Here is a 14966-nt window from a genome sequence, read left to right as displayed (position 1 = left end):
TAATGTAGCGTGTAGCGCAGGGGATCACCTTCACTACAGTAGCAATCTCAATAGGGTTTATTTTCGGGGGAGGGCTTATTTTAGAGGAATCTTACACAGTAAGGGGAGGGCTTATTTTCAGGATAGGTCTTATTATCGGGGAAACACGGTAGATAGGTTGTTTTCTTGCTCTACTTTCCTTGTTCCTCACTGGTTCCTATAAATCTTCCTGTGTTTCATGAAATTCCTCATATTATTGTGAATGATACTATGCTTACAAATTTATGCCATTCTTTGATATTTGTCATTTATCATGTGCCTCTTCTTACATGTTTAAATGTGTTTGTCAGATAGTTTTCTAGAAAGCTACAATGATTTCTTTAGACATTTTGCTGTATGCTCTTTAGATGTTAGACATTATGCTGTCATGGTCATTGGAATTTTTCATAACTCTATGATTAGAATTATGTTTTTAGCACCGTTCATCTTTCTTGACCCTTATTCATTCCATTTTAGGGTATTTATGCATGAGACTATTTTTTCTTCAATTTTTTTTTATAGGGAAAAATCAATCTCTGGTTTGTGGCTAAAGGAGAAATGCATATGGAAGGAATATTCTGTTGTTATTTTTATTGCTATAACATTTTATTAAAAATTTTTTACTTTGAACTGAGTTAAGTCCCCTAGCTCATTCATAAAATTTAACGTATTGGTGCAGGGCTGTGAGCTATGATTTGGAAAGGATTCTAACCCACAAATACCTAGAACCAGATATAGCTTTCTATGGGCCATTGGGTAAAAGAGGCTCCAAGAACTACCTTCAAACATTACTTCTGCATCCCGTCTTTGATTCTCACCAGACAGTGTGGTATAATAGAACATTGGACTTTGAGTCTGGACAGACTTAGTTCCCAATCCTGGCTCCTGCATGTGCTGGCTGTATAACCTTGGGCAAATCACTTAACTTCTCTAAGCATTAGCTCTCTCATCTGTAAATTTTTTATGATATCTGTAAAAGGAGAGTACAAAATTATTTTTATTGAACCTTCATGTTTATAGAAATGTTAGATATAAGACTGGAGTCATGGTACAAGAAAAGGGAAGAGTGGAAGGGCAGTTATCCATAGGGCTAAAAAAGACATAAGATTTAATGTATAAAGGCAAGGGTGGGAGTGGTAGAGTCCAGAAAAATAAAAGGAGAAATCCAGAAATTCTGAGGCCAAGAATGGTCTCATAGAAATTGTTTTCATTCCTTGCCCTGATAGTCAAGATAATTAATTTATAGTCTATAGGCTTCTCTAAATAAGTTATCACCTATTATAACTACCCTTTGAAATGTTGATTAGATACCATTTGAAACTCTTATCAACTTTATAAGTGTGTAAGTGTTTCTTGGAACTGGATAGTTCAACATCAGAGAAATTACCTTGTTATCATGTTTTTGTTTTTGTGACACAATAGATGTCACCAGAGGAATATTGCCCGAGGTTCAAGTGTAATCTAACTAAGAATGATATCTCTTCAAAAAGCAAAAAAATAGGTCAAATGCAAGACATCTTATAAATCTTATTTGGCTGGTTTTCCTAAAGCAATACCATAATTCAATCATACCAGTGTCCTGAATTCTGGTACCAGATTTTCCTTTTTTGTTAATGCTTCTATTAATGCTTCAAAATAGCTTTTTATCATAACATAGGTCAGGACCTCACTTTTTAAAAATTCCTTCACCAAAATACCTTACTTGGAATTATCCTGGGAGGCATTTCTTTCATTGACTAATTCAGAATTCCAATAGGCTTCATCCTCATTCCATGTTTTTCCATACATCCTCCATGTAGAATCTAACCTGGGTGCTGGAGGTCTTGTGTTGTTGTTGTTTAGATTGCATCTGGACATTCCTAAATCTCCTTAAAGTGGAATTTGTAGACCCCAGATACAAAATTAGGAGTAGTCAGGTGGTGGCAATTGGAGACGGACATGCCTTAATTCAGTGTAGAATTAGGAAGGTCATCCATGTCGGAACTTGCCCAGAAATGGAATGGGACTGCCTTGTGAGGAAATGAGCCACCAGTTAACTAGAGGCCTTGAGGTGGAGGGAAGAATGTTTGTTGGCAATATTATAGACAAAAATCATGCTTCAGGAGGTTGGAGTAGATGTCTTGGGAAGTGCCTTCTAGCTCTGAGTCTCTGATTTCACTGACTTCAAGAAACCTTGCTTAACTAATTAAAAGACTAACTCCATCTACTGTACTAATCTTCACACAAAATGGCCTTAATGTAAATACTTTGTTTTTAATGGAAGTTATTTACAAAAATTTTTATATAAATGGGCAAATAAAAGAGAAGGAAGAGTTTTGAATTTTTTTTTCATTCCCAGTGTTCATATCACTGTTTGTGGGTAGAGAAGTCATCGTAAACTCAACATATCTGAAACTGAACTCATTATCTTTACCTCCAAACCCCCACATCTTCCCAATTTATTGCTGGCCCATTACTGTCAAGGATACCACCATCCTCCCAGTCACCTAGGTTCCCACCCAACATAGATTTCATCCTAATTCCTTATTCTCTCAACTTCCTTCCTCTCCTCCCCCCAATATTTGATCAATTGCCAAGTCCTGGCAGTTGCCATATCAACTTTCTCATCATCTCTCATATATATATATCTTCTCCTCTGTGATGTGCCATTTATCCTTTGTGTGGGCCCTTATCATCTCATGCTTTCTTCTGTTTGATCTCCCTGTCCCCAGTCTTTCTTCCAATCAGCTATCAAATTGATCTTCCTAAAATTTAGTTCTGATCACGTCAACCCCCTTATTCTTTTAACTCCCTAATATTCCCTGTTAGTTCTAGGACCAAACTTTAAAAGTGCTTTAGAACCTGGTGTCTTCCTACCTTCTAAGTCTTCTTATCTCTAACTCCTCTTCACATACTCTTCAATACATTGGCTCTGGCCTTCTTGCCATTCTTCAAACAAGACACTTCCACTGACTGTCCCCCATGCCATGAATTCTTTCCCTCCTCATTGTCATTTCCTTGCTTTCCTGGCTTTCTTCCTGTCTCAGCTAAAATCCTACTTTCCACAAGAAGCCTTTCTCAATCCCCTTTAATGCCTAGTGCCTTGCTTCTGAGATTATCTCCCAGTTATCTTTTCTATATCTTGTTTGTACATACATGATTTCATTAGACTCTGAGCTCCTTGAGGGCAAGGATTGTTTTTGCCTTTCTGTCATTCCCAGTGTTTTGCATAGTGCCTGGCACGTAGTAAATATTTAATAAATACTAGTTGACTTGACTAGAGGAAGAATGAACTATGCATCTGCTTTGACTCTACATTTCCTTGAATGGGATCATTGAGAGAGGGGGACTTAATAAGTCTGACTCTCTCTGCCCTAATCTCTTAATGATTTCAGAACTCTAGATTTGGATATTTGAATAGTCATATTCCTATTTTTAAGAAGATTGATGGGATAGACAATAATAAGTTTTACATTTGAGGAAAATGAGTCAGAGCTTAAGAAACTTGTTTAAAGTCAAAGAGCTATTTTGTGGAATCATGCTTTTTAAAAAATTTTTTTCATTTTAATTTTTTTAAATTAAATTATCTCTATCTATCTATCTATCTATCTATCTATCTATCTATCTATCTATCTATCTACCATGTTTCCCCAATAATAAGACACTGTCTTATTATTTTTTTTTTTTTGGAAAGAAAAACACCAGAGGGCTTATTTTCAGGGGAGGGCTTATGTTGTCCTGCCTCAGCTCTCCTCCACGGCACTGCTCTCAATGGCGCCAGCAAGCAAATCACTGGGGAAGAACAGGATGACGCGCTCACTGCTGCAGCTCTGATTGGATGCAGCTCGGAGCGCGGCGTGCGTTTTACGGGGGGGGGGGGACACGGTGCATACAGAGGGTACCATAATGTAGCGTGTAGCGCAGGGGATCACCTTCACTACAGTAGCAATCTCAATAGGGCTTATTTTAGAGGAATCTTACACAGTAAGGGGAGGGCTTATTTTTGGGATAGGTCTTATTATTGGGGAAACATGGTATCTATCTAATCTATCTATCTATCTATCTATCTGTCTATCATCTATCCATCTATCTATCTATCTATCTATCTATCTATCTATCTATCTATCTATCTATCTATCTATCTATCTATCTTTACCAAGCAGCTTCACAGGCAGGACTCTGTCTTAAGAGGACAGGTGAGACCTGTCCTGGAGAAAAATAAAGCCGTGAGAAAACAGAGGAATAGTTAACTTTATTCTACTGAAGCTGACATAATGCAGCTAGACCTGGGAAAAAATGTTTGTATGTAGGGATTACTCTAGACCCCAATCTTAGGGAGATGCTTCCCTGTAATGTGCCTTCATTTCTTTCTAAAAGAGTGGTGTATTTTTAGAGTTCTTTCAGTTCAGTTTTCTTCGAAATCCTGTGGGTTCATAGTCCCTGGGAGCCTTAGCTGTGGCTATGTACTTCATGAATGTGGAAGTGTCCAGACCTTTGAAACTAACTGATAATGTGGCTGTGTTTTTTCATTAAACTATTCTGAAGCTTTGAGATATAGGTAACTGATAGATAATTATTCACCTCTTTCATAAATATAAAAGTAATTAGTTAACTTTTTCTGGTTTTGTATGCATCCTTTCCTTGTGCAAATTGGCAAGACTCTGCCAGATATTACCATATTCCAAGCTTTTTGGTCTGTTTAATTCTTTGGAACTGATGGAGGGTGCCCTGACTCTGGTGTACCACTTGGAAGTAACCACAAATCACAGAATCTCAGAGTTGGGAGGGACTTTAGAAGTCACTTTGTCCCACTGGACATGAACAAGAAACCCATCTATAATATATCTGACAACTAATAGTCCAATAAAGCCTTTGCTTGCAAACCCTGAGAGAGGTAGAACATAGCACCTCCCAGGGCAGACCATTCTACTTTTCCATAGCTCAGATTGTTGGGAAATTTTTCTTTACATTGAGCCTAAATTTACTTACTCACAACTTTAAGTCCCCGGTGGGTGCTTAAAGTGTAAAATAGTCAACATTGATATGGAAATACATATTTGTAAATATTTAATCATCTCTTGCTATTTGAAGCCTACAGAGCTCACTCTCCCACATCTTTGAAGGGCTGTGTGTGAGCTTTGTTCAGTTGCCTGGGGTGGAAAGGGGGAAAGTAGTGAAGAAGTCTATCATTGTCAGTATAGTTGAATTTCCACTGTGAGTCTGATGGAAAGCTTTGTCTAACACAACCACACATATACAGCAAAGGAAAGGAGAATGGGTCCCACAGACACGAGACAACAAATCCAGAGAACAAAAATTGCAGTACATGTATGCAATAATTTGTTTGTCTTCACATGTTTAATAAGAAGAATATAGCTACTAAAACACTCCTACTTGATCCTGAAGGTTTAGATTTCATTGGGTGGCGGGGGTGGGGAGGGAGGGGGGTTGGGGAGCCATGGCACCAAGCTTAGAGCATTGACTCAAGGTGGTGCTAGAGGCAGAGAAAATGAGGAGATGCATACAACTCCTCAACATCCAGGATTGAATTTTAGGCTCTGGATGAAGTAGAAGGGACAAATGACATTAATCTAGATTGTAGAGAGAGAGGTCAAAGGGAAAGATTGGTCACATTTCCTTTCTTATCTTTAGATAATTGAGGAAGTAATTAAGGCATTAGACAAAAGAATTTGTGGAAAAGATAACCCTTAAATTTGGGAATCCTAATGATACATTTCCATTAGATTATAAGTTCCTTGAGGGCAGGGTCTGTCTTTTGCCTCTTTTGCCTCCCTTGACCTAGTAGACAGTTCATAAGTATTTATTGATTAATATCATTTACTTCGTAGTGAGGTTCTTTCACTGTAGCTTTAAGAATGAATTTAATGAATTGTTTTATAGGAGAAAAAGAACCTAATAAAACATTCAAAAATTTTCATTAGGACTTCATTGTCTATGGATGGAGTTTCAGGTGAGGAACTCCTTCTATCAATGCAGATCTGTAGATTTTCTTCTTAGAGAGTTACCTCAGGGTGCTGAGAGGCTGTGACTTGCCCAGGAGCCTCAAGTCCACCACTCCTCAGAGATAAGATCTGAACCCAGGTTTTCCTGACCCTGAGGTCAGCTCTCAAGACCCACTCCATCTTGCTGTTTTTCACAATTGTTTGTTTATATGGTTCCACTTTACCTTCTGATTTTTGCTAATGTACATTTTGTTTTTTCACATAATTATAATCAAACCATACTCCCAACATGTTCGTCTTTTTCAACTTAAAAATATTATTTCATATGAATGTGTCATGGTATTTGTAATTTTAATAGCTATATATTTTTTCTGGTTTTGCTTAGTTTTATACTATGACCTAATTCAACTGTTGTTGAGCATTTGTGCTTGTTTCTAATATCTTCTTATTTTACTAACATTGTCATTTGTACAAATCATTTTTCCCCTCTTTCATATATATATTTTTTTGGAATAAAGCCCTCAACTTGGAAATTACTGGATCAAAAGGTATGCAAATCATTATGTAGCTACTACAGATTGCCAGATTGCTCTTCAGAAAGATTCAATCAATTTATAGCAACAATCTGAAAGTATGCCTGTTGCTCAAGACCCACCCACATTATTTTAATATCATTTTTATTTACTTTCTTTGGTTATTGAAGGCACCTTACATTTTCTTTAATTGATACATGGATAAACTGCTAGTGAAACTGTCCATTTTGCCATGTGGTAATTTATTTTATTTTCATGTATGTACACACACATGTGCATGCACACACAAATCAAGTAAATAAATATATAGACACACAAAAAAGTTTTACTTTTATTATTCATTTAGTAGAATCTGGATTAGTTCTTATTTTATTAAATTATTTTAACATTATGAGCTTTTACCGGTTATATCACATTTCTTAAATCTGTTGTTTTCCTTTTAAAATGTGTTGACATTTCATTGCATAAATGTTTTTCTCTTTTAATATACTTCAGCATACCCGTCTTTTTCCCCGATAGCTTCCATTTCTTCATGAGTCACAAATATATGCTATTCTGTTTTCTTCCATTATTTTTTTGAAATGAAATTAAAACTGTTTAAACCTTTTTGCCCATCTGGAATTTACTTCTTTTTTTTTTTTTTAAAGCAATCAGGGTTAAGTAACTTGCTCAGGGTTACACAGCCAGTTATTTCTGGGTGTGGTGCTAAGTATCTGCGCCTGGATTTGATCCCCAGATCATTCCGACGCTGGAGCTGGTGCTCTTACTCGCTGAGCCACCTGGCCGCCCCTCAGAATTAACTTCTGGTCTTCCTTAAAGAAGACTTTGATGGTAGGAAAAGTTTGGTGTCGAGATATTTTTCACAGTGTGTAAGAATAGACAAGGGAAGGGTGTCTTTCGACAAGCATGTTGACAGTTGCCCTTTTTTGACTTGCTCAGGGAGACCCCTGAAAGACAAGTTGGGAAATGGCGAAAAGTGAAGTTAGTCATTAGTCAAATGCCATTTTGCTCATTATTGTTTTAATGTTGCTTTGTGAACCCTTAGGTCAGGTCTTCTCTACAGAGCCAGCCTGTCTCATGAAATTCCTGAGATCTAGGATTGGTACCTTTTTCTTCCATTTCCTCTTTCTTCTCTTTTTCCATTACTTCTCCTTTGTTTAAAATAGGACTCATCATCCCTGAGACTGCAGGAGGTCTCAGAGTTCTTATGAACTCCTGTCATATGTATCACATTTAATCACTTTACCTTTATAGTTTTCAAAAATAACTTTGAAAGAAATTTAAAATGTCAGCTTATTTTGTGAAGTTGTTAGAGAAAGCAGTATGTGCCCACAGTCAAAGAACATGTCTTTCTGGCTCAGTACCACGCTAGCTATTAATACTGTGATGCTGCAGAAACTTGTCTGTAAAATTAGACAATGAACTACGGCTGATTAAAATTAGATGCTTTGGAGAAAATATCAGGATCAAGCCACCTCTTGTGGTAGAACAACTTCTAGGCTATTATACAACTACATTTTCATTTTGTTTTTCTTTTTTTTTTCCCTTCTTTTTTGGGGGAGTGGAGGGAGGCAATCAGGGTTAAATGACTTGCCCAGGATCACACAACTAGTAAGTGTCCAGTGTCTGAAGCAGAATTTGAACTCAGGTCCTCCTGATTCCAGGGTCCATGGTCAATCCACTGCACCACCTAGCTGCCCCTAGGTTTTCATTTTGGAAGGAAGAGTAAAGCATTCTGGAGCTAAGCATTTTATATGTTGCTTGTTCATTCTTTTCAGTGTGATTTTTGCTTTGGCACCAGAGTCCCAAAAGTACATAATCCTATCTGGGCATTTCCTTGTCCTTTATGTCTTTTTTTTTTGAGGGGGGAAGGTAAGACAATTGGGGTTAAGTGACTTGCCGAAGGTCACATGGCTAGTTTTTGTGTTAAGCGTCTACGGATGGATTTGAACTCAGGTCCTCCTGACTCCAGGGCCAATGCTCTATTCACTGCACCACCTAGCCGCCCCTCTTTGCCCTTTATATCTAAACTTTTTTTTGGAGGGGGGGGGGTTGATCTTTTTGGAAAGGGGAAGACAGGGTATTACCAAGTTGGGATTACCCAAGGTCACACAGCTAGTAAGTGGCAAGTGTCTGAGGCTGGATTTGAACTCAGGTTCTCCTGACTCCAGGGCCAGTGCTTTATTCACTGTGTCACCGAACTGCCCCTATATCTAAATTTTTAAACCAAATCTTTTTTTCAAAAACAGTTGAAGAAAACTTAATGCTAGGGGAACTATCATAGTTTCCACTTTAGCCACCCCTGGCCTTAAGTCTTTACTTATATGTTTTAAGATGTCCTGCAGAAGAAAGACAATTAATAATGGACTGTGAAGAGTCGGGACAATAATCCATATTGGGGGAGAAAAGGACATAATAATACAGTGGTTCACAGAGATAAAATGGCTATGGTTCTGAAAGGTTTCTATTATATCATCATGATCATTTTCCCATTCGTTAATGTGATGTGTGAGCAGCCAACCATGCTCTAGTAGATAGAAAGCTGCCCTGGGAGTCAGGAAGACCAGTCTGAATCATATGGTCACTTTGTGACTTGGGCAAGTTAACTAGCCTCTCAGAGTCTCAGACATCTTTTTCAAGACTAAAAGTTGCATATCTCGACTATCTATCTATCTATCATCTATCTATCTATCTATCTATCTATCTATCTATCTATCTATCTATCTATCTATCTATCTATCTATCTATCTATCTATCTATCCGTCTGTCTGTCTATCTACCTACCTATCCATCTATCTGTCTGTCTATATATCTGTCTATCTATCTATCTATCTATCTATCTATCTATCTATCTATCTATCTATCTATCTATCTATCTAATCTATCTATCTATCTATCTGTCCGTCTGTCTGTCTGTCTATCTACCTACCTATCCATCTATCTATCATCTATCTATCTATCTATCTATCTATCTATCTATCTATCTATCTATCTATCTATCTATCTACTAGTCTACAACAGTAGAGGAAGAGTCTTCAAATGGGACTACCCTGTACAGAAGAAATCACAAAATATCTGTAGTAGTTGGCAGCATTCTCCTTGTTCTTCTTCCCTAATTACTCCTTTTCTCTCAGTGAGCTCCTTATCTCCTATCCAAACCCTCAAAAGCAGGTGTTTTCCATGGCCCACTTTCCTTTCGCTGTCATTTACTTTCTTTTTTTTTTTTTTGCCTTTTTTGGAGGGCAATCGGGGTTAAGTAACTTGCCCAAGGTCACACGGCTAGTTTTTTTTGTGTGGGTGTTAAGTGTCTGAGGCCGGAACCGAACTCAGGTCCTCCCAACTCTGGGGCCAGCGCTTTACTCACTGTGCCACCTAGCTGCTCCTCTGTCATTTACTTTCATAATTTCTGCTAGCACCTCTATAGAAACGACTTCAAATCTGTCTCCAGCCCTGCCTTGCCTTTAGAACTTGAAATGTGAATATCCTACTTCTTAGCAGATATGTCCATCTAAAGCCAAGTGGCACTACTAGAAATTCACTAGGTTCCTAAGCTAGCACCTCCTTCTGAGTTCTCCATCACCTAGTTTCCCACGCTTGAAGCATTGGTATTATGATCTTTGACTTCTCCATTATTGATTCTCCCTTTTTGCTTCTTGTGTCCTGGCATAAATCATTATTGCTTCCTGACAGGTCTTTTCCATTTCACTTCTTCCATTACCACTCCCCATGGCTGCCACCCTAATTTCTCTACCACAAATATCCTCTTTATGCCTAGGTTTGGTTAGTCATTTTTATGTTCAGTACACTTTAGTGACTCTTTTAACACACAATGTACCTTTCTGTAGATCATCAGAGCATAGATTTAGAACTGGAAAAGCCCTTCCCACATAGTAGGTGCTTAATAAATTTTATAGACTGACTGAATTTTACTCAAACATAGATTATCCCTTCTCATTTTGTCTTCCTTTTTTCCATAGGTGAATATAAATTTTAACCCACCCTTTTTAGAAATATCACAAATTCTGAAGTAGTAGTATCTAAATTAATAAATGTCCAATGTAGTTTCCCTGTATACCTCAGCTAGAAGTTGTTTTTTTTTTTTTTTAAAGCAATCGGGATTAAGTAACTTGCTCAAGGTTCCACGGCCAGTTATTTCTGGGTGTGGTGCTAAGTATCTGAGCTTCCCTTATGTCACTGTCCATCCTCTGCTTTGAGTGGTAGTTGAATATATGTCTTTTTTCTTTGCTTTTTGGAGTGGGAAAGGTAGGAAAATTGGGGTTTAGTGACTTGCCCAAGGTCACATGGCTAGTTTTTGTGTTGTGTCTGAGCCTGGATTTGAAGTCAGGTCCTCCTGACTCCAGGGCTGATGCTCTATTCACTGCGCCACCTAGCCGCCCCCATATGTGTCTTATTTCCACTGTCACCCAATGAAGTCCCTGAGGGAATAGACTATGTCTTACTAGTTTTAATATGCCCATTACAGTGTCTTACATTAGAATGAATTAATTAGCAAGTTATGTAGTTCAGAAATACAAACATGAATATGTGTAATACTTCATGATACGATTTGATGCTCCAAAATGGGCTATCTTTGGCCATTTTGTGAAGAACTTTAGTAGCTGGCCAAAATGAAGAAATGCCTTTCATAAACCAGATTCTCCCAGCGTTTGCTCGGAAGAGTCCATTAAGCACCATTAATCTTGGATTTGATACTAGAGGAATTGGGGTTAAATCCTGCTCTGTTACTTAGTAACAATTATTCTTCTCTAGGCCTCAGTTTCCTCATCTGTAAAATAAAAGGAGTTGGATCCAAGATCAGGTATTCCCTTAAGGTCTAAATTCTGTGATTCTATGGAATACCCTTCATTGGTAATTAAACAAAGGTACCCTATGAGTCCAAAACAAAATTAATATTCCTCCTAATTTTTTTTTCTTGTAGACTAATAAGGCTAAGAAAAAGTTGCTTAAACCAGTTCATTGCTTTTTGACATTTTACTACTAATGGCTCTTATGCCTTCATATGTTACAAATCAGAATGATGTGGTAGAAAGTGTAGTGAGAATCAGAGAGTCAGAGGCCTTGGTTTCAAGTCCAGTTTCTTCTGCTCACTAGCATTCATCTAGGCAAGACCCTTAAACAACCTGAGCCTCAGTTTCCTCATCTGTAAAATCAGAAGGTTGTACTAAATAAACATGAAGACTCCTTCCATATTTAATAGTCTGAAATTCAAAGTAAATTATTTCTCCCTGATTTTCTAATTCTTACATTAATTTCTCACAAAAGGTTAAAAAACTGAAGCGAGAGCTCTCACAGATGAAGCAGGAATTAATGTACAAAGAACAAGGCTTTGAAACACTGCAACAGTGAGTATAAAAATGTTTGAAATTAACTTTAATACATCACAAGGTTCAGTTCAACACACACTTGTGTGTAAGGTACTGTGCTCTACGCTGAAAGACACAAAAGATCAATGACCTCATGTCTCTGACTTCAAGGCATTGATTTTCTTGGGGGGGGGGGAGTACAGTATAGAGAGCTCGCAGGGACGGCTAGCATGCGGGATGACAGCAAAGGATCCTAAATCTCAGCGCTCTAGAATGATGAGTGGAATTTAAGAAGTTGAAATTTAATAGGGATATAAATGTAAAGTGCTATTTTTACGTTCACAAATAGACTGGGACATTTCTGTAGACCGTGAGCTCAATGTGAATAAGCATTGTAATATAGTAGTCATGTTAGGAAAGCTGATGTGATGCAAGGCTGTGGTTAGATAGGGCATAGTGTGTGCAGGTAGCCTGGGGTGGGCTGCAGCCAGCTGGAATCAGAGAGCCAGCTGTGACGCTTTCATTTTGAATCTTTATACCTTGGAAATTGACAGGTATTACAGGTCAGGGCTTGACTCATAGTTCTGTTGATTGCCTCTGGACTTAAGAAAGCGATGAAGAAAATGTTAATAATTTATATTAAATTGAAAAGTATGTCTTGTGCACATCTTTTTTCTTCTGGCTAGCCCATGGTAACATCTACCAACATACCCCTGGTGTTATCTCTTCTCTATTTTAGCTTTTAAATGCCACTTTTGAGGAATATATCAGCAAGCTGAGATGTGTCCCTAGGAATGATGATAAAGTGAAAATGAAGGAAATAGAGACTATGTCAAACAAGAATCAATTGAACGAATTTGAGATCTTTAGGCTGTTGGTGAGAAACATGATAGAAGTCTTTAAGTGTTTGAAGTTCCCTCATTGGAAAGAGGGAACAAACTTATCCTTCCTTCTTTATACCTTCCCTCCCTCCCTTCCCCCCTTCCCTCCCTCCCTTCCTCCCTTCCCCCTTCCCTTCCTCCCTCTCTCCCTCCTTCCTTCCTTCCTTCCTTCCTCCCTCCCTCCCTCCCTCCCTCCCTCCCTTCCTTCCTTCCTTCCTAACTTCCTTCCTTCCTTCCTTCCTTCCTTCCTTCCTTCCTTCCTTCCTTCCTTCCTTCCTTCTTTCCTTCCTTCCTTCCTTCCTTCTTTCCTTCCTTCCTTCCTTCCTTCCGTTTTCTTAAATATTTCTAGAATTAGATAGCTTTTATTAGGGAAAGTAAATGAAATCTAAGTTACTTTAAAATGTATGTGTGTGTATGTGTATATATATATATATAATGTTTTATTTTCCCCTAGTTACATATTAAAACAATATTTTTTAACATTTTAAAAAAGTTTTGAGGTCACTCTGCTTCATCCTCCCTGAGCTAGTAAGCAATCAGATATAAATATAAGCAATTATACATGTGCAATCATGTCAAATATTTCCATATTAAACATTTTGTACAAGAAGACTCAAAATTGAAAGAGAGAAAAGAAGGAAGGAAGGAAGGCAGGAACTGAAAAAGAGCGTGCTTCAGTCTGTATTTACACAATATCCATTCTTTCTCTGGAGGCAGATAACATGCCTTATCATTGTTTTGGGATTGTCTTGAATCATTGTATTGCTTAGAATAGTTAAGTCATCCACAGTTCTTTGTTGTACAATATTGCTGTTACTCTGTACAACATTCTCCTGGTTCTGCTCACTTCACTTTGCATCAGTTCATATAAATATTTTCAGGTCTTCTTTATAAAGTCATCCTGCCTGTCATTAACTATAGCACAGTAATAATCCATCACAACCACATACCACACAGCTTTTTCAGCCATTCCACGACTGATGGGAATCCCCTTGACTATTCTTGTACAAATAGGTCCTTTCTATCTCTGTTTTTTTTTTTGGATGTCTCAAAGGGTATACATAGTTTTATAGCCCTTTGGGCATAGGGAAACAGAGTTATTCTGTTTGGTCTGAGAGGGCTGACATAGTAGGGAATACTGCAGAGGGCCTGATTTTGACATGATGGAAGTAATTCCTCCCAATTAGAGGTATCCAGGAGTAGAATGACCTGCCTTGGGAGGGCAGTCAATTCCTCTATAATAGAGGTCTCTAAATACAGGTTAAGTGATCATTTGTCATTTAGAAAAGATGTTTAGGGGAGGCTAGGTGGCGCAGTGAATAGAGCACTGGCCCTGGAGTCAGGAGGACCTGAGTTCAAATTTGGCCTCAGACACTTAACACTTACTAGCCGTGTGACCTTGGACAAGTCACTTAACCCCAATTGCCCTGCCTTTCCCCCTCCAAAAAGCAAAAAATAAAAAAAAAAAAGATGTTTAGAGGAAATAACCATTCTGGTAAATTTCTGTGATTCTAAGTTCAGGGAGATTCTCCCAACCTCACACTTCTTTCTATTACATCCTGCCTGAGAATTCCAACCTGTTCTAAGGTATCTCCTTTGGGGAATGTACTCAGTTCCAGCCCTATAAGCTCAGGAGACTACTCTTTTTTGTCAGACCATCAAAGTCTTCATCAAGTACTAGCATGTGTCCTCAAGGGATTCCCAAAATAGGGTTTTCCAAGGTCTGCATAAGAAGTGTTCTGATCTCTTTTTGTGGTTCCTTGGTATCTTGCTGACCCCAGAGAAGCATACACTGATTGTTGTACATGGGAAAATATCAAGTGACGCCAGTCTATACATTGGCAGCAGCATGTGTCTACATACAAGTATCCTGGCCTTTTTTCCCTGTTTCACCTAAGGCTTTCATGAGCACACGGGTGCTTTAAATTTCTCTACATTCCCAAAAGCTCTGTGGGTTTCAATTCTATCCTTGAAGTATGGTCCCAAACCAGAGTCAGCCTGAAGAACAGAATCAAAAAAATTACCAAGACTAAATGAAATAATCTGGAGACCAAATTAGTTTGAGGTTTTGTACGCCTCTTTCCCTCCCACGAATTGCAGTTTCTTGGTAGGAATTACAGTGTCTGGTAGCCATGAGTAGTTGAAAGTTTTAAAGAAAATGAAAGTTCAAAACAAGTTTTCTCAGTATGGCCCCTGCCTGCTCCCCCCCCCAACTTTTTCCCTGTTATTGAGTAGAAAGAAGTCCAATTCAAAGTTAATCTGCCTTAG

At 38.2% G+C, this 14966-nt stretch overlaps 1 protein-coding gene across 1 annotated transcript in view; it reads left to right on the top strand.

Moving 5' to 3' along the window:
- Positions 1 to 14966, top strand: part of WWC2 (WW and C2 domain containing 2) — a 260140-nt gene that overhangs the window by 138197 nt on the left and 106977 nt on the right. The window contains exon 5 of the mRNA XM_069096538.1: positions 11777 to 11856. Coding sequence (XP_068952639.1) covers positions 11777 to 11856 — 80 coding nt within the window. The remainder of the gene's footprint in view (positions 1 to 11776; positions 11857 to 14966) is intronic.

This window comes from Petaurus breviceps, unplaced genomic scaffold, assembly GCF_028583685.1.
Source record: "Petaurus breviceps papuanus isolate PSGF00001 unplaced genomic scaffold, PetGlider_PUasm1.0 126, whole genome shotgun sequence".
NCBI lineage: Eukaryota > Metazoa > Chordata > Mammalia > Diprotodontia > Petauridae > Petaurus > Petaurus breviceps.
The sequence above is the reverse complement of the archived record's forward strand: the minus strand, read 5'-3'. Positions and strand labels throughout refer to the sequence as shown.